Source organism: Callorhinus ursinus, unplaced genomic scaffold (genome assembly GCF_003265705.2).
Source record: "Callorhinus ursinus isolate GAN/ISIS: 27379988/994484 unplaced genomic scaffold, GSC_fseal_2.0 scaffold93, whole genome shotgun sequence".
Classification (NCBI taxonomy): Eukaryota; Metazoa; Chordata; class Mammalia; order Carnivora; family Otariidae; genus Callorhinus; species Callorhinus ursinus.
This window is the reverse complement of record NW_027397155.1, coordinates 1,032,191-1,053,086: the sequence shown is the minus strand read 5'-3', so window position 1 is coordinate 1,053,086 and position 20,896 is coordinate 1,032,191. Positions and strand designations below refer to the sequence as shown.

Here is a 20,896-nt window from a genome sequence, read left to right as displayed (position 1 = left end):
TTAATTAATTAATTAATTTGAGAGAGAAAAAGACAGATAGTGACAGAGAGAGAGAGAGAGCGAGAGCGAGCACAAGCACAGGGAATAGCAGAGGGAGAGGGAGAAGCAGGCTCCCAGTGGAGTAGGGAGCCCAACGTGGGCCTCGATCCCACGACCCTGGGATCATGACCTGAGCTGAAGGCAGATACTTAATCCACTGAGCCAACCAGGTGCCCCAGTATTTAATCATTCTTATAAAGAAAACAAACTTTTCTACTTGCTGAAAACTAATTTCATCAGACTGTTTCCATGTAAAAATAGTGATGTAGACTGAAAAGTCCATCTAATCATTGGATTTTTCTGGTTTACAGAATGTTGGATTGCTCCAGGTTTTATTTATCTTAAGAAGAAGGAGGATGAGGAGAGGGGGGAAATCTCTCTTTTGCAATCATCTTTAATGGCTGTTTTTTCTTTATTAAAGATTATCTATTTTAATAACAGAAAAATAAATTATTCTTTTATACCATAAGAATCGTTTATTATGGAAATGAAGAATTATCAAAGATCTAACTAGTTTACCATAGTGGTTAAGGATACAGACTACCTTCTAATGCCCTCTCTACCACTTACTGCTTGTGTGATCTTGAGTGAATTGCTTATCTCTCTGTGCCTCAGCAATAAAATAAGTTTAATAATAACAGTTTTCAAATAGAATTGTTATTAAAAGTCAATAAATTAATAAATCAATACCAACCACTCAGGGCAGTGCTTGTTACACAAAAAGCACTCCATCAAGAGCTATTATTATCATTCAATTAGTTTAAATTTTACTTAAAGATATTTTGCAAGTGCAATGTATCTTAAAGCTACCAGAACCCTCTGAAATGCAGATGCCTCTAAAGCACAAGCCCTAGGACTGTAAGAGGTCTTTGAAGTCATTTGTTGTTTTCATCACTCACACAGGAATCTTTCTCTGTCCAATAACATCAAGGCCTTCTGTTCCCCTTCTGGGCATTTTCAGTTGTCAGATCCATAGCACCTTACAAAGCAACTGGTTTCATTTATTTATTTATTTATTTATTTATTTATTTATTTATTTATTTTAAAGATTTTATTTATTTATTTGAGAGAGAGAGAATGAAAGATAGCACGAGAGGGAAGAGGGTCAGAGGGAGAAGCAGACTCCCTGCTCAGCAGGGAGCCCGATGTGGGACTCGATCCCGGGACTTCAGGATCATGGCCTGAGACGAAGGCAGTCGCTTAACCAACTGAGCCACCCAGGCTCCCGCAACTGGTTTCATTTAAATTTCAGCTGCACATCTAATAAGCACAGGGGTATTGATTAAACAAGTGATGTCTCTCAGTTCAGTGTCTTCATCTGTAAAGTCAAGTTAATATTCTTTATCTACTTCATAAAGGACTTGAGAGAGAGAGAGAGAGAAGAATATTTCTCACTCTTTAAATTTCACAAAGGAGCATTTGAGAAAGTTTTCCACTCTCTGGGAGGGAAAAGCATGGAAAGAAAACACACAGCTTGTCCTCACCATCTCCCTCCCTTCCCCTGGGAATGAGTGACTGGTCTGTCTAGTGAGGTGGAGAAAGAACTGAGCAGGTGTGACTCAGCCTCTTCTTTTTATGGGGCAGTCTGTCCTCTGAGTCTAAGAGTTTTCCTATTGTCATTCTGAAAACCATCTTCTAAAGCAGGAAAGTCCTGCTGTTGTCCAGCCCTGCCTGTGACTCTAGGATTGGGGGGCAGTGTTAGGAGGTCCATTTGGTCACAGATCAAAGACTAGGTCTCTAATTAACTGATATACGTTAATCTCCATGACTCACTCCCATTGGTTTTTAATTTGAGAACAGGGCTGCTGTTTAATCAACCTTTAAAACCCTAACAGTAAGAATTCATTACAACCCTTGATGAGAAAGTACATAGGCAAATGTTAAATCTGCTGTTATTTTAAGAGCATTTCTCCATGATAGTATAGCCAGATCTTTCTCTCCCTACTGCTTGTAACCAATGGGATAATATAAAATAAAGATAATATCTAAAACCACTTATTAACAGTCTAGTTTTCCTTGTTCTCCAACCTTTACTGAAAACTTCTCAAACCAGCTGCTACCCCCCACTCCACAACACACACACATTCCCTTCTTGCCTCCAAAGTTATGAAGAAAAGAGGGGCTATCAAGTGACTTTGGTATTTTCAAACCTTTAAACATACCTACCTCATTTAAAAAAAAAATTCTGTTCCACTTCTGGAGTTGACTTTCTCAGCTTGCTCCCTCCATCTATGCTTTAAATGTCACTCATTCCCACATTTTAGGGGTTTATACAATTAATTGTCCTCCCTCACTTATTAAATTCCCTGTCCTACCTTGATCCTAAAATTAAACAACCAAAGCTCTGTGACTGGCCTCTGTATGCAATATACAAATCCTTATGAGTCATAAAAGAAAAAGGTTGGCATTGTCCAAAGTGACATAAACAAAGTCAAAATTAAATAACAAGAGGGAAAATATTTGCTACACATGTCAATGAACCACTTTCCTTAATTTATAAAGTACTTTTGTATAAATCAACAAAGAGAAATAAACAGAAAAAAATTGACTAATTGCATGAAGCTTGAAGAAAAAATATATCACTTATTCATATATGAAAGATGTAGAATCTCACTCATAATTAAAGAAGTACAAATTAAATTATGATGCCAGTTCTCACCTATAAAATTAGCAAGTACCAAATAATTTATTAATACCATGTAAGGACACAGATATAAAAATATGAGTGTTTTTCACTATATAGATTTTTTCATCGTTAAAATTATTTTTTCATGATCATGAATTACATTTTTGGGAAAAAATGACTGTATTAAAAACCTGTCTCTTGATCTCCTCTTTCCTTAAGAGATAGTTTTATCATTCTCCATTTCTTATTAGTTTAACCTCACAAAACAGTGGTTTATATGCCATGGGTTCATTTTCTCACCTTCTTACATCTTAGCTACTTCATTCTGAATATACTTTAATTTCTCCATTTGTCCATCTCTTGCTAAATCACCAATTAATAAATCTACCTCAATAAATCTAAAGGTCCTTTCAGTATTATTTTTACTTGATCTAGAATTGTTTGACACTGGTGGCTCCCCTTTTAAACATTCTCCCCCACAGGTTGGGATGACACAACGCTCTCTGGGTTTTCCTCCTCCATCTCTGTATTTGCTTTCTCCCTATTGCCTTTTCACAGTTCATCCTTTTTCCAATCATTACATTTTGAGATCCCTTTCAAAGCCAAGTTCTTAGACTTCCTCCACTTGAAGTCTACATACTCATGTCTTCTGTTCATAAATCTAAACTACTCAAATGATTCACCCATTTTTATTTAACAGCCTATAGATCTCTTTTGAGCCCCAGACTCACACGTTCTCCAGCTTTCTTGGCTATATTTATGTTTGAAATGCACATCAGGCCATTTTATCCAAAACTGAACTCATGATCTGTTCTCTAATTCACACCTGATTCTTTTCCAACTCTCTTCATCTTGGTAAAGTTATCATAATTCATCTTGTTATAAAACACAAGAATCTTACAAGTCACTCTTGACATCTTCCCCATGCTTCTCTACAATACCCAATGCACCCAACAGCTCCTACTGATTTTTTTCCCAACTTACTGAGTTGTACATAATATACAAAAAGTCACATATATTCAATGTATACATTTTGATGAGTTTGGATTTATGCATCTATCCTGATAGCATCATAACAAAAACATAATACACACATTTTAATTAGTAATCTGCTATTTATTCCACGATCATAGTATTCTTGTTAGGGATATTGGTTCCTCCGTATCTACCCTATCTCTTCTAATCCATAATCTATACCCGTTATCTTTTGAAATACCACACCTATCATATTCTTACCCCCACACACAAAAAAAGGCTTCTCCAATAATGGGATAAATATCAAAATACTACAAAGCTGAAAACATTGTTTCCTGGGTTCCTCTCCAAACTTCTTCACACATGCTCCCCTTATCTTCTTGCTCAACCTTCATGGTTCATAATCTGAGGCAGATGCAACTAGACAACTGCTTATTTATAGATTGAATATCGTGCAACTAGTCTGGTCTTTCCATCTCGAGTTCAGGTAAGCACTCCAGGCAAAATGGAGCATAGTTTGGTTAGCTTTATTTGCACTATAAATTCATCACAAAAATCTCAATAATTTTCAAGGCATTTTACTAAGTTTATTTAATTTTCAAAGGATAATCTAAAACAACAAAAACAACAATAAAGCAAAATTAAATGGAGTTTATCACAAGTGCAGAAACATTTATGTTGCTAAGCCTTCTCTCTTTGTGATACTTAGAATTGTCAGTAGGATTAAGAAACTGATATAATCTTGTTCAGTCATTTAGCTTCTGAGTCTCAATTTTCTCCCCTACAAAAATGGGGTCATTATTACCAAACTCAAAGGCAACTAAAAGTTGACATATTCAACACTGCTTACAGCACTAAATTAATCTCTCTCTCTCTTCCTCCCTCCTCCTCCCCTCTTGTCTCCTCTCATCATTTCCTCTCCCTTCCCTCACCTTTTCTTTCCCTCTCTCCTTGTCTCCTGACACATAACAGGAACTCAGTGAAAATAAGTTTTGTTTTCTTTTTCTCAACATGATTAAAAGACACTGAATGGTCCATTGGAAGGCAAGTATACTTATTTGAATATTCTGATAATATGCAAGGATAAAGACTAATGTCTACTTCTGAATAACACCTACTATAATAGTTTTAGTAAAACAATTGTTTGTAATTCTATCCACAAACATATTTATTAGAATAAGCTCTTGTCCTTTCCATTTTGAAAAATATTGATGAAGACTGACCTCCTGATAAGAAATACAGGTTATAATTCCCAAATAGTTTTGAAATTTAAGTACATTTCCTCTCACAGCCTGGTAACAATCATCATATTGAAGGACAGTGATTCTTAATTCAAACAGATACACAGTTTTAGTTAATTATAGACAAGATAAAAAAAGATCTTTAAGTGTCTAATTTGCTAAAAGTTGCTCCTTGTTTCCAGGTTCATATTTAAGTATATAACCCATAAATAATATACCTCATATGATATTTTCTCAGGTCAAAAACTAAAACACTGTATCCATTCTAGAAAAACAAGCTCCTTTAGAAATGTCATTACTGTTCAGATTATTGATCCCATTCTGCTGTCAGAGCCAAAGTGTTTAGCAAGACTATTTCAGGGACCTGGACAGGACATTTTTATGGGCAATGAGACCAACAGATTACCCTGAGTTCAAATGAGAAGACCCAGTGGCCAGATCTATATCACTCTAACATTCTTCTGATGTGCAGCACAGATGGTGAGAAATGTAGATGAATGAGGCCGTCTCAGCAGCAGAATTATCTTACTAGTCCTGTCACACATTTCAGTTGAATGACCTATTAAACATGGCTGTCCCAAGGCAACTGGATAGGTTTATAACTACAGCTGTTAAATGGGACCCTCTAGGAAGTTCTGAATATAGATTCCCTTCTCATAGCCTTGACTTCTAATTTCTTTTTTCTTTTCTTTTTCTTTAAGATAGAAAGCAAGCACGCATGAGTGCACGAGTGGTAGGGAGGGGGAGAGGGAGAGAGAGAATCTTAAGCAGGCTCCACACCCAGTGCACAGCCAGATGCGGGGCTTAATTTCACAACCCTGAGATCATGACCTGAGCTGAAATCAAGAGTTGGACACTTAACTGACTGAGCCACCCAGGCACCACTTGACTTCTAATTTCTAAGAACCATCCTGAGTTGGGTCTGAGTTGGGCAGGGGAAGGAAGGAGCATAAAGGGAGATAGGGAGTATATATGCAAACAAAATAATCTCAAATTATTAAGAGCACAGCATAATGAATATAGTCAATGATACTGTAATAGCATTGTATGGTGACAAATGGTAGGTACACTTGGGGTGAGCATAACATAACCCATAGAGATACTAAATCACTAATCTGTACATATGAAACTAATGTAACATCATGTGTCAACTACAGGAGTTATAGGGTGAATTGACTTTTTAGGAGGGAGCATTAAAATAAAAATGCTAACTTAAATTAGAATTATCTAGGATAATTTCTTTATATACTCAGGATCTGTGAAGAACTGGGAGTTTGCTATCAGACAACTCTTCACTGTTTCTATTTTATAGGAAACAGGCTAATAGGGAAAAGCACTGAGTTATGGTCCACAGTAATCGGGCTCTTGAACATAAACCTTAACTATGTTATCCAAACTTTTGGGGTACCAGCTTTCTCACTTGTAAAATTAGAGTGAGTAGATGTCCTAAATACTCTCATAACTGTTATATTTTGCCTTTCTGCTCACTACCCTAGATTTCCACTCTTATGAATAAGAATACTTTAAATTTACTGAAAAGTAACAGAACGCAGCACTAAATGCTCAATCTCTAGAATTACACACACTTATATTTAATGTTGGCTTCAACACCTACATCTATATAGCCTTCTATTACTCAATACAAATTGAGTCTTAGAGTCCTTGTCTATAAATTGGAGATAATAGTATTCAACATGAAGTTGTTCTTAGATTTACTTATTTTTTTCATAGCACTTACTACCTTCTATCTAATTTACCATCTGTAAGGTCCATAAAGGTAGTGAATATTGTCTGTTTTATTCACTGATGTATCCTAAGCATCTTAACATATAGTAGCCAGTCAATGTCTATCAAATGAATACATGAAACAATGCATATACAGAGTTTAGTAATTGGCAGAAAGCATTTGATAAATGATGCCATAAATGATCTTGATACATACAGTGTTATTTCACCTTGAAGAAGTAGAAACAGAAGAAGCAGGAATGTTTCAAAGAGAAGATGAAGGGGACTGATGACCATACCATTACCAAATATCTTTAAGAGTATCACATGTTACTTTCAGAGACAAAAATATGAGCCAAGAGGTGGAAATTACAGGGAGACATTATTTTTTTTTAATTTGGAGTAAGAAGACATTTCTAACAAAACTCCTCTAAGATGAAATGAACTGGTGCTCAAGTAAATATTGAATTATTATTGGCCAATAAATGAAGGGATTAAGAAATCTAATTAAATGTTATGAATCTATTTTTCTATGATTCAAATGATGTGGAGAGAACTTCTTATAAATAGCATATACAAAATAAATATTAAAATATATAAATAGAGGCACCTGGCTAGCTCAGTCATTAGACTATGTGACTTCTGATCTCAGGGTTGTAAGTTTAAGCCCCATGTTGGGTGTAGAGATTACTTAAAAAATAAAATTTTAATTTATACAAAGATATATATAACATTATAAAAATTGTGTATGTATATGTTATATATATAAAATATTGAATTTTGGCCTTGTGGTACTGTTGGCAATAAAAAGATAGAGGGAAAATGGCAAATATAGTGAATACCTACCTATTTCCTTGTGTACATGTGATCAAAGAATATTTACTTGCTGACAAATCATATAGGCTGAAAAACAAATGCTTATTTGTCTTATTAACGTTGGTGAAAGCAGCAGATAGCAGCTACAGAATCTCATACCCTACCAGAAAAACAGGACTGTTTAAAGCCAGCTTCTTTCTTTCATGTTCTTTTTACCCCAGTGGTAACACTGCACTTTGGAATTTAATACTGGAGTGGGAGCACTCCTGGGTTGTATGAAACTAATTGGTGCATCACTCTTGCCAACTAGGGATGATTTTAGACAAAATGTATGACATTTTGGAATCTCACTCAATATCACTTTTATGAAGGATAGTTGGCCTCATACTAAAATAGTCCCATCAATCTACTGTCATCAGGTCAGACAGAAAAGCATTAGGTACATAAAGTGGCTGTCATAAAATGTAGCCAAGCAGGAGCCAAGTCTGATCACAGAAGGTCAGTTAGGCATTTAGAAAATAAAGGAAGCATGTTTTCCTTAACGAGCCATCAAAAGTTAATAACAAGTGAGTTAGCTTTCTATTTTGGGCAGAAATATTGAGAAAGAAGCAGGGGTTCTGAAGGTTTTCTCTATTTTTAAATTGGCTGCCTACTAAGAATATGTACAATAACAAAACTTTTTTAAGCTCTAGAATAGTGAACTACATTCACATGGTCAAACTATGGGGTCATTTTATGAATTGTGATGGTTAATGTCATGTGACCAGTTACTGGGCCATGGGGTTCCCAGATACTTGGCTAAACATTATTCTGAGTGTGTCTATGAGGATGTTTCTGGATGACATTAGCATTTGCATCAGTATACTAAGTAATGAAGATTGTTCTCCCTAATGTGGGTGGGCTTCATCCAATCTACTGAAGACCTGAGTAGAACAAAAATGACTAAGTAAGAGGGAACTCTTCCTGCATGACTTCTTGAGCTGGGACATTGGTCTTTTCTGGCCTTCACACTTGAACCCAAACACTGGCTCTTCTTCCCCAAGCCTGTCAGCTTTCAGACCAGAACTATACCACTGGCTCTTCTGGGTGTATCTCTCATCTCATCTCATCTCTCTCTCTCTCTTTCTCTCTCTCTCTCACACACACACACACACGCACGCACGCACGCACACACCATTATATCTGTTTCCCTAAGAGAACTCTAATATATGGATTCAACAGCCTCAGCAGGGAATGAATTGAGTTGTGCCAATCAAGTGCATTATCCAGATGATTAAAATCAATCCCAGTAGAAGTTAATGTTTTAGAAACTTGTCTGGTAACAGTGTGGATGATCAGGCAATGTAATAACACTTTTGTAATATAAATAATGAGCCAATTTTCCAATGTTTTAAAAAATTAAAGCAACTAAAACTAAAGCAACTCCTCACTTTCAAACTCAAAATTCTACGACTATATTATAAAACAAGTTTAGGTAGCCATTCTCAAAATCAATTTCAAAGGCAACAGCAAAAAGTCTGAAAAATGCTTATTTCCCAAGGGAATTATGAAATGATCCAAGTATCTAAGAACCCATCTCATTTCTTTACAGTCATTTTTTTCAAGACTTAAGTACTCATTGTCTTCATGTGTTGATTCCTGTTATCATCATTAATCAGCACATGGCATATCTATTTATTTTCCATGATCATCTCCAGGCTCTGACGTTTTGTGATACTTAAGTTCTACTTCTACCACACAGATTAAGTTTCCAAAGCATCTGTCCTTATGCACCTGAAGATACACTTTGATGCTGCCAAATTCCTGGTATTACCTTCATGTGAATTTTCTTTGTCACTCACCTGCCCAGAAGCAGAAATTCGCCTGCTAGACCCAGGCGCCTCATGGCCATCAGCAGACCTCTCACCGTCATGCCCTCACAGAAGCAGGCCACTACCCGGGCCTTGGGCAAGTGACTCCTGAGCTTCTTCAGCAGCTTATCAAAGCTCTGTTCCCCTGCGTTGCTATAGATTTTGTAAGAGTGAGCGATGCAAATTCCTTCTTTGGCTGACATATCTTTGAAAGCTTCCATCCCACTCTCTCCATAGTTGCCTGTGTGAAAACAGATAAGCAGAGAGGTAGTGAGATGGCAGTGCTGGGTACACTGGATCCAATTAAGAATGCAAAAGGCTGGGAGCATGAAGATCACTTGGTAGTGCTGAACTTGGAGCCTGAAGACCTGAATCAGTTTTTGCTCTTTCACTGACTTGTTCATTTTGGACAATTTACAACAAAACTACATTATACATATATGCATTGAACTTTAAATTGTGTTTTCACTGAGAGACAGAGAAAATAGTATAAAAAGCAGAAGAAATTCAGCTACCCCTTTGACTTAAAAAGTTCATACTCTAGTGTGAGATGATAGAAGATATTTATCTGCTGTATTTTCATTCTATCCCACTTCCCTTTGCTTCTTATTGTATGACCATCTCATCCCACCGGCTCAGATTCCTATATTTAAAGACACAATATATACACTTAATATGTAATAGATGCCATTGTACAGATATCACATAGAATATTATATTTTATAGAATATTATGCATATTATAATCTATTAGCAATCATAAGAATCAGTGGCTTTATCCCAACTGAAAATTCCATATCCTTGCTTGAGATTTGAGTCTTGTCACAGGTAAATGTATAAGCTTCAAGTGAAACATTTGAAGTTTCATTCTGTAGAGCTATAGGGAAGTTAGTGATTTGGGGGAATAATTCCAAAGTCTCCTACAAATCTGGAGGGTTAAGGACTGATGGTGGTCCTTTAAATTAATGGAAATTGCTGATCAATACTGACAATCAACTGTATGCCAGGAAGTATACCAAAACCTTTACAGATGTCATCTCATTTAATTCTCACGAGAGTATACTGAGGTATGCATTATGACTTCCATTCTGCAGGTAAGAAAACAGATGAAGCAGTTAGGTTTACACTTGCCCAAAGTTACATACCCAGGAAATGGAATTCTGCACTACATTCTCAGATCAAAGAGTGTGGTTTCTGCTCCCTCCACTCGTGCATGGCTGACTTTTGGAAGACTCAGAGGCCCAATTATATATACATTTCTTTTTCCTATTTAAGGGTCACAATGCTTCAATTTTAGGTATTTTTAGAGCCTCTTAAGGCACTATAAATCATACCAGGCTCATTTTCTGAGTTCCCAAAAGATTAGGTGGGTAAGGGGGAATGATTTAAAGAATACAGGAGCCTACTAAAAGACAAGCAAGCTGTGGAGCATCTAAGGATGTAACCAGCCTCACAACAAACCAGACCTAGGAAAGGAATTTCATCAGGAGGAGATCTCCAATGAATAAGGAAGTAAAAGGCATTTGGTTGCATTGGTTTCACTATATGACTCTAACAGAGATCACTTATAAATCAGTATACCCATATAACATTTGGATTTTTGAAGTCACTTCATACAGATTAGCTCACTGCTCCTTGCATCAACTCTGTGATAGAGGTAATATTATCTTCCATGCAAAACTGATAAAACTGAAGTTCACATTTAGCAAGTAGGTGGCCAAGTCTTGGTTTGAACATATAACTTCTCACACCTGCCCCTGTGTGTGTTCCACTATAGCACAGGTACCTTGCTGCAAATGAGATCCTCAGACTTTGAAGGTGGATTTTTATGTGGTTTTATCTTCCTGAACAAACTGTGAAGTGTAGAGCAGAGCAGGATGGCTTAAGTCCCAGCCAAAAAAACCTGTTGGGACAGCTGCTTCTTTCCTTTTTCTCTAGAAATAAAATAACAAGAAGCCTCTATGATGATGGCAAGTGGGCAATGTAGTTATTTTGCAATTAACAAAGTTTAAAGGACCCCCTCTGAAAAACATGCCCAGGGGCCTAAATTACTAGTTTTATACTAATCTGAGTAATCTATTATTCTCTGATTTGTTTTTAGCCAACTCTATTTTTCAGCTGACTGTCTTGCACTTTATGCTTTCATTAGTACTGAGGTATTTGCATAAATAATTTGAAATTAGGTACATAGTGATTGTGATGGCAATGATAAAAATTCTCAGTTTATTTGCAGTTATTTAAGAAAAAAATGACAAATTCATAATCTTTAGCACCTCTCCCAACAACTTTAGTATTATTTTTTTATACAGTAAGTTATATGGAAGCAGCAGAGAGAGAACCTTGTTATTAGAGAGATCTGAGTTCTAATTCTGCTTGGATAGTCTCTCTAAATCTAGCTTTTTCACCTGAAAATCAGAGGTAACACTGCCTAATGCATGAGTATTTTGTATATTATATATGTTAAACATTATATCTAGTTTAAACATTATAATAAATGCTTATAATTATTATGTTATTATTTTTATAATTAATTATGCATACTATTATATAATATTTTATATAACATGTATAAACATTATATATAATAGATATTATAAAGTAATATATATGTTAACTATATAAAATATCTGATAGGTAGACTGAACCCAATTAATTGTACCTATTGGCATTAGATATAGTGAAGCTGCTCTCTCCTGGAGCATCTAAAACAAATAATGGAGCAAAAGCTATTAATAATGAACATTGGATTAAAGAATGAACTTAAACTAGTTGGAGAAATATGATTTTCTCAGAACAAAGCCCAAGCAGTACTCTATAAAATTAAAACAGGAAACAGTTCTAATATATGTGTGACATAAAAATTCTGCAGAATAATTTTGATTTAATAAAAGCCACTATAAGCTGAGAATTAAAAATGGGAGCATGTATTCCATATATTCCAATAAAACTGGGAAGCCTGAATTCAGCGTTGAGATTTTCAGTAGTTGATATAAAGACCGTATTCTGGAATTACACATTTAAAAATAAAAGAGAAACTATTAAAAAGTTCATAAGCTTCTCATAGGAAATGAAATAGATTTCAAGCGATGTATAGGATGAGAAAAAGCTGAGGAAACAAAGATTTATTTTTCCAACAGGGAAACAAAGGTGATAGAGAAAGGAAGGTAGGTGTAAAATAGAAACTAGCCTGTGTCTTCATTTTAAGCAACTGGTAAAAGCAGGAAGGAATCCATCAGACACTCTTTTTTAAATAGCAGAGGGCTGGTGATTTGGAATTATGAGAAGAAAATGTAATCAAGGCTTTACTGGACTCTTAGCTCATACTATTTTGCAACAATGCAAATGCCAATTACTGATTTTCAACCTTATGAATCCACATAGGGACAAAGCAAAAAACTCATTATGCAATAGAAATAAATCTTATCAACCTTTACAAAAAAAATAAAGGAAAAGATGATAGGTTGAAGCAGGGAGAACTAGGGTGTTAAAATCTTTTACGCACAATTTGGAAGTCAAGACATACACAGAAAACAAAGAAAGATGAATTATTTAAATCTAAAAAATAGGCTAAAATAGAATTATATTTGAGGGAAGATACATGAATTAAGAGAAGTTTATTGTTCATAAATTAAAAAGTAGGCATTAAAAATACATATATTCCTACTAAGAAATATGAAGGTAAAAAACAGGAAAAAAAAACAACCCTAAAATGCACTTTTTACCCTTAAGGCCTTCTGTACTATTAGATTTTGAAAAATATGAAAGTACAAGTTTGAATGAAAAAAATTTAATAACATACTTAAAAGTTATTGAAATCAGAAAGACATGAACAATTTTAAATAGTTGCTTTCAGTAGTTCTATTTGACCTACATCATGTCTGTGGAGATCTGGAAGTATCTGCGTCCATCTGGGCCTACAAGGTACACATTGAAAACAAGACTGGTTAAAGAATAACTCTAAATCTTTCTTCTAAACTAAGAGAGATTGTTTATTTGAACTTTATGATTAAAGGCAGTGAACAATCGTTTAGTATGTAATGTATAATCAAAGGTAACTGCTCTTTCCAGATGGTACCAATTCAGTAGCAATAACTACTGTGTTATTGTAGCTTAAACATACTTTCAAATAAAGGTAATAAAGTATAGGAACATAAATAGGATATATATATATATATATATATAGTAAATGAGAGATTTTTCTAGCAAAATATACATTCAAGATATGGTTCAAATTTATAAATTTTGTGTGTATTGGGAAAAATGATCATAAGAATCAGAAATTAATAGAATTATACTAAAAACACTCAAATACTTTTCTTTTCTTTGACATTTATTTCTTTTTCTCATCAGACCATCATTATTCCTTTTGTTGGAGCTTATGCAGTCATGTATAACCTCTTACCACCTATCTTTCATTTATTCAAAACTTTACCAAACTTTATGTTTGGGAGTCTTATTTCTTACTGTGCCCCTCCATATGTCCCTTGGATGCCCTACGCATTCCCAGTTATTTACTTTTATTCATGATGCTCTTTCTACCCCGAATACCCTTTCTCCATGTCTCCATGTTGAAATCTTACCCATTTTTTTTCTGGTCCAACTCAAATGCCCAGACTAAACTTATTTAGGATGTAGACCACATCTCCATGGCACCACCCAGCAAATGCTTGTGGAATTAAACTGATCTACCCCACCATGCTTTTCAAGAATCTCCCTATTCATTTAATAGATATTAATGAATTAATTAAATACAGATATGAGGGCGCCTGGGTGGCTCAGTTGGTTAAGCGACTGCCTTCAGCTCAGGTCATGATCCTGGAGTCCCGGGATCGAGTCCCACATCGGGCTCCCTGCTCAGCAGGGAGTCTGCTTCTCCCTCTGAACCTCTTCCCTCTCATGCTCTCTATCTCTCATTCTCTCTCTCTCAAATAAATAAATTCTTTAAAAACAATAAATACAGATATGATACTAGGCACATGGTAGACTCTAGATATTTACATATTTTAGCTATTGATTATTTTATAATATTGAAGAGATAATTTTTGTTACTTGTAATTGTTAAAGAAGTTTATAATTGCAGTTGCCTCAACTTTATGAGAAGGCTGATCACACTAATGATTATTTTTTGATACTGAGAATTTTTGTTAAAAATCCAATCCAAGATAATAAATTTGTTAATATGTGATAAAACACATATAAGCCACTTCATACATATGTTTTATCATGAGATTTCTAAGGAGAGTTCCTCAAGTCAGATAATGAGTTACAGTGCTAATTAGGTATTATACTGTATTAGGCTCAATTTAAAATACATATTCTGTATTCTTTTATGTATGTATATTTATATGTTACATGCTATATATACTTACTTATATTTTGGATATATTATATATCCTGCTTTCAAAAACTGTGAGCCCCTTGAGGGTACTAAATTCATTTAAACATATCACCACATAATAGGTACTCGTGTTCTTGAACAGAAAGATAGGGAAAGAGTAAAATTTTTTTTTATTTTTTATTGTTATGTTAATCACCATGTATTACATCATTAGTTTTTGAGGTAGTGTTCCATGATTCATTGTTTGTTCATAACACCCAGTGCTCCATGCAGAATGTGACCTCTTTAATACCCATCACCAGGCTAACCCATCACCCTACCCTCCTCCCCTCTAGAACCCTCAGTTTGTTTTTCAGAGTCCATCATCTGTCATGGTTAGTCTCCCCCTCTAACTTACTCCCCTTCATTCTTCCTTTACTGTTATCTTCTTCTTTTTCTTTTTTCTTAAAATATGTTGCGTTATTTGTTTCAGAAGTACAGATCTGTGATTCAACAGTCTTGCACAATTCACAGCGCTCACCGTAGCACATACCCTCCCCAATGTCTATCACCCAGCCACCCCATACCTCCCACCCCCAACCACTCCAGTAACACTCAGTTTGTTTCCTGAGATTAAGAATTCCTCATATCAGTGAGGTCATATGATACATGTCTCTCTCTGATTGACTTATTTCACTCAGCATAACACCCTCCACTTCCATCCACGTCGTTGCAAATGGCAAGATCTCATTCCTTTTGATGGCTGCATAATATTCCATTGTGTATATATACCACATCTTCTTTATCCATTCATCTGTCGATGGGCATCTTGGCTCTTTCCACAGTTTGGCTATTGTGGACATTGCTGCTATAAACATTGGGGTACACGTACCCCTTCGGGTCCCTACATTTGTATCTTTGGGGTAAATGCCCAGTAGTGCAATTGCTGGATCGAACGGTAGCTCTAATTTCAACTGTTTGAGGAACCTCCATACTGTTTTCCAGAGGGGTTGCACCAGTTTGCATTCCCACCAACAGTGTAGAAGGGTTCCCCTTTCTCCACATCCCCGCCAACATCTGTTGTTCCCTGACGTGTTAATTCTAGCCATTCTGACGGGTGTGAAGTGGTATCTCATTGAGGTTTTGATTTGGATTTCCCTGATGCCGAGCGATGTTGAGCACTTTTTCATGTGCCTGTTGGCCATTTGGATGTCTTCTTTGGAGAAATGTCTGTTCATGTCTTCTGCCCATTTCTTGATTGGATTATTTGTTCTTTGGGTGTTGAGTTTGATAAGTTCTTTATAGATTTTGGATATTAGCCCTTTATCTGATCTGTCATTTGCAAATATTTTTTCCCATTCTGTCAGTTGTCTTTTGGTTTTGTGGACTGCTTCTTTTGCTGTGCAAAAGCTTTTTATCTTGATGAAATCCCAATAGTTCATTTTTGCCCTGGCTTCCCGTGCCTTTGGTGATGTTTCTAGGAAGAAGTTGCTGCAGCTGAGGTCGAAGAGGTTGCTACCTGTGTTCTCCTTTAGGATTTTGATGGCCTCCTGTCTCACGTTTAGGTCTTTCAACCATTTGGAGTCTATTTTTGTGTGTGGTGTAAGGAAATGGTCCAGTTTCATTCTTCTGCATGTGGCTGTCCAATTTTCCCAACACCATTTGTTGAAGAGACTGTCTTTTTTCCATTGGACATTCTTTCCTGCTTTGTCAAAGATGAGTTGACCATAGAGTTGAGGGTCCATTTCTGGGCTCTCGATTCTGTTCCATTGATCTATGCGTCTGTTTTTGTGCCAGTACCATACTGTCTTGATGATGACAGCTTTGTAATAGAGCTGGAAGTCCGGAATTGTGATGCCGCCAGCTTTGCTTTTCTTTTTCAGTATTCCTCTGGCTATTCGGGGTCTCTTCTGGTTCCATACAAATTTTAGGATTATTTGTTCCATTTCTTTGAAAAAAGTGGATGGTATTTTGATGGGGATTGCATTGAATGTGTAGATTGCTCTAGGTAGCATTGACATCTTCACAATGTTGATTCTCCCAATCCATGAGCATGGAACGTTTTTCCATTTCTTTGTGTCTTCTTCAATTTCTTTCATGAGTATTTTATAGTTTTCTGAGTACAGATCCTTTGCCTCTTTGGTTAGATTTATTCCTAGGTATCTAATGGTTTTGGGTGCAATTGTAAATGGGATCGACTCCTTGATTTGTCTCTCTTCTGTCTTGTTGTTGGTGTATAGGAATGCCACTGATTTCTGTGCATTGATTTTATAGCCTGCTACTTTACTGAATTCCTGGATGAGTTCTAGCAGTTTTGGGGTGGAGTCTTTTGGGTTTTCCACATACAGTATCATATCATCTGCAAAGAGTGAGAGTTTGACTTCCTCTTTGCCGATTTGGATGCCTTTGATTTCTTTTTGTTGTCTGATTGCTGTGGCTAGGACTTCTAATACTATGTTGAATAGCAGTGGTGAGAGTGGACATCCCTGCCGCGTTCCTGACCTTAGGGGAAAGGCTCTCAGCCTTTCCCCATTGAGAATGATACTCGCTGTAGGTTTTTCATAGATGGCTTTTATGATATTGAGGTATGTACCCTCTATCCCTATACTCTGAAGAGTTTTGATCAAGAAAGGATGCTGTACTTTGTCAAATGCTTTTTCTGCATCTATTGAGAGGATCATATGATTCTTGTTCTTTCTTTTGTTAATGTATTGTATCACGTTGATTGATTTGTGGATGTTGAACCAACTTTGCAGCCCAGGGATAAATCCCACTTGGTCGTGGTGAATAATCCTTTTAATGTACTGTAGGATCCTATTGGCTAGTATTTTGGTGAGAATTTTTGCATCCATGTTCATCAAGGATATTGGTCTGTAATTCTCCTTTTTGATGGGGTCTTTGTCTGGTTTTGGGATCAAGGTAATGCTGGCCTCATAAAATGAATTTGGAAGTTTTCCTTCCATTTCTATTTTTTGGAAGAGTTTCAGGAGAATAGGTATTAATTCTTCTTTAAATGTCTGATAGAATTCTCCTGGGAAGCCATCTGGCCCTGCGCTTTTGTTTGTTGGGAGATTTTTGATGACTGCTTCAATTTCCTTAGTGGTTATAGGTCTGTTCAGGTTTTCTATTTCTTCCTGGTTCAATTTTGGTAGTTGATACATCTCTAGGAATGCACCCATTTCTTCCAGGTTATCTAATTTGCTGGCATAGAGTTGCTCATAATATGTTCTTATAATTGTTTGTATTTCTTTGGTGTTGGTTGTGATCTCTCCTCTTTCATTCATGATTTTGTTGATTTGGGTCATTTCTCTTTTTTTTTAAGATTTTATTTATTTATTTGAGAGAGAGAATGAGAGAGAGAGAGAGAGAGTTCATGAGAGGGGGGAAATGTCAGAGAGAGAAGCAGACTCCCTGCTGAGCAGGGAGCCCAATGAGGGACTCGATCTCCGGACTCCAGGATCATGACCTGAGCCGAAGGCAGTCGCTTAACCAACTGAGCCACCCAGGCGCCCTGGGTCATTTCTCTTTTCTTTTTGATCAGCCTGGCCAGGGGTTTATCAATCTTGTTAATTCTTTCAAAGAACCAGCTCCTAGTTTCTTGATCTGTTCTACTGTTCTTTTGGTTTCTAGTTCATTGATTTCTGCTCTGATCTTTATTATTTCTCTTCTCCTGCTGGGTTTAGGCTTTATTTGCTGTTCTTTCTCCAGCTCCCCTAGGTGTAGGGTTAGGCTGTGTATTTGAGACCTTTCTTGTTTCTTGAGAAAGGCTTGTATTGCTATATACTTTCCTCTCAGGACTGCCTTTGCTGTATCCCAAAGATTTTGAACAGTTGTGTTTTCATTTTCATTGGTTTCCATGAATTTTTTTAATTCTTCTTTAATTTCCTGGTTGACCCATTCATTCTTTAGTAGGATGCTCTTTAGCCTCCATGTATTTGAGTTCTTTCCCACTTTCCTCTTGTGATTGAGTTCTAGTTTCAAAGCATTGTGGTCTGAAAATATGCAGGGAATGATCCCAATCTTTTGGTACCGATTGAGACCTGATTTGTGACCTAGGATGTGATCAATTCTGGAGAATGTTCCATGGGCACTAGAGAAGAATGTGTATTCCGTTGCTTTGGGATGGAATGTTCTGAATATGTCTGTGAAGTCCATTTGGTCCAGTGTTTCATTTAAAGTCTTTATTTCCTTGTTGATCTTTTGCTTAGATGATCTGTCCATTTCAGTTAGGGGGGTGTTAAAGTCCCCCACTATTATTGTATTGTTGTCAGTGTGTTTCTTTGCTTTTGTTATTAATTGCCTTATATAATTGGCTGCTCCCATGTTCAGGGCATAGATATTTACAATTGTTAGATCTTGTTGGATAGACCCTTTAAGTAGGATATAGTGTCCTTCCTCATCTCTTATTACAGTCTTTGTTTTAAAATCTAATTTGTCTGATATAAGGATTGCCACCCCAGCTTTCTTTTGGTGTCCATTAGCATGGTAAATTGTTTTCCACCCCCTCACTTTCAATGTGGGGGTGTCTTTGGGTCTAAAATGAGTCTCTGGCAGACAACATATGGATGGGTCTTGTTTTTTAATCCAATCTGATAGCCTGTGTCTTTTGATTGGGGCATTTAGCCCATTTATATTCAGGGTAACTATTGAAAGGTATGAATTTAGTGCTATTGTATTGCCTGTAAGGTGACTGTTACTGTATATTGTCTCTGTTCCTTTATGATCTGTGCTGCTTTTAGGCTCTCTCTTTGCTTAGAGGACCCCTTTCAATATTTCTTGGAGGGCTGGTTTCGTGTTTGCAAATTCCTTTAGTTTTTGTTTGTTCTGGAAGGTTTTTATCTCTCCTATTTTCCGTGACAGCCTAGGTGGATATAGTATTCTTGGCTGCATATTTTTCTCGTTTAGTGCTCTGAAGATATCTTGCCAGTCCTTTCTGGCCTGCCAGGTCTCCATGGATAGGTCTGTTGCCAATCTAATGTTTCTACCATTGTATGTTACATATCTCTTCTCCCGAGCTGCTTTCAGGATTTTCTCTCTATCTCTGAGACTCGTAAGTTTTACTATTAGATGTCGGGGTGTTGACCTATTATTATTGATTTTGAGAGGGGTTCTCTGTGCCTCCTGGATTTTGATGCCTGTTTCCTTCCTCACATTAGGGAAGTTCTCTGCTATAATTTGCTCCAATATACCTTCTGCCCCTCTCTCTCTCTCTTCTTCTTCTGGGATCCCTATTATTCTAATGTTGTTTCATCTTATCGTATCACTTATCTCTCGAATTCTGCCCTCGTGATCCTGTAGTTGTTTCTCTCTCTTTTTCTCAGCTTCTTTATTTTCCATCATTTGGTCTTCTGTATCTCTGATTCTCTCTTCTGCCTCATTTATCCTAGCAGTTAGTGCCCCCATTTTTTATTGCACCTCATCAATAGCTTTTTTGATTTCGACTTGGTTAGATTTTAGTTCTTTTATTTCTCCAGAAAGGGTTTCTCTAATAACTTCCACGCTTTCTTCAAGCCCAGCTAGTATCTTTAAATTCATGATTCTGAACTCTAGGTCCGACATCATACTAATGTCTGTATTGAGTAGGTCCCTGGCTGACGGTACTACTTCTTGTTCTTTTTGCTGAGGTGATTTTTTTCTTCTTGTCATTTTTTCCAGAGGAGAATAGATGAATGAGAGAACAAAATGCTAACAGGTTTACAACGTCCCCAGAAAATATACTTATACAAATCAGAAAAGGCCTGAAACCAGGGGAAAAGAAAGGGAAAGAAAGAAAAAAGAAAGAGAAAAAAAAAAGATAAAAACAAAAACAGAACAATACAAAAAAAGCAGAATATGATCAAATATGATCAGGCTAGTGCATAGATCAGTGCCACACAGTAGATTTTGGGCGTATTTTGGTCTGTTAGAAAAAAGTGCCTCCTAAAATTTTAAAGGAAGAAAGACATATATGTACAAAGTAAGGGTTGATACAATGAAGGGATGGAAGATGACTGTAAAGATGAAAATTATAAAAGATTTTATAAAAGGACTTGATAAGATAAGAAGTTGTTTGAAAAAAAAAAAGAAGATTTAAGAAAAAAAAAGGAAGAAGGGCGAGAATGTGATCAGGCAGGAGACTAGAACAAAGCCATACACTAGTGATTTAGGGTATATTTTGATCTGTTAGAAGAAACTGTATCTCAAAATTTTAAAGAGAGAACAACTTATATATATATGCCAAACATAAGGGTAACTACTATGAAGGGATAAAATATGACTCTAAAAATGAAAAATAAAAAAAATTTTTATTAAAAAGGGATTTATAAGAT

General features: G+C 36.2%; 1 protein-coding gene across 4 annotated transcripts in view; it reads right to left on the bottom strand.

Annotated features, from left to right (window-relative positions):
* Window positions 1-20,896, bottom strand: part of GRM5 (glutamate metabotropic receptor 5) — a 665,424-nt gene that overhangs the window by 365,005 nt on the left and 279,523 nt on the right. For all 4 annotated transcript variants that reach the window (XM_073888708.1, XM_073888709.1, XM_025893393.2 and 1 more), the window contains exon 3: window positions 9,264-9,513. In XM_073888708.1, the coding sequence (XP_073744809.1) occupies window positions 9,264-9,513 (250 nt within the window). The remainder of the gene's footprint in view (window positions 1-9,263; window positions 9,514-20,896) is intronic.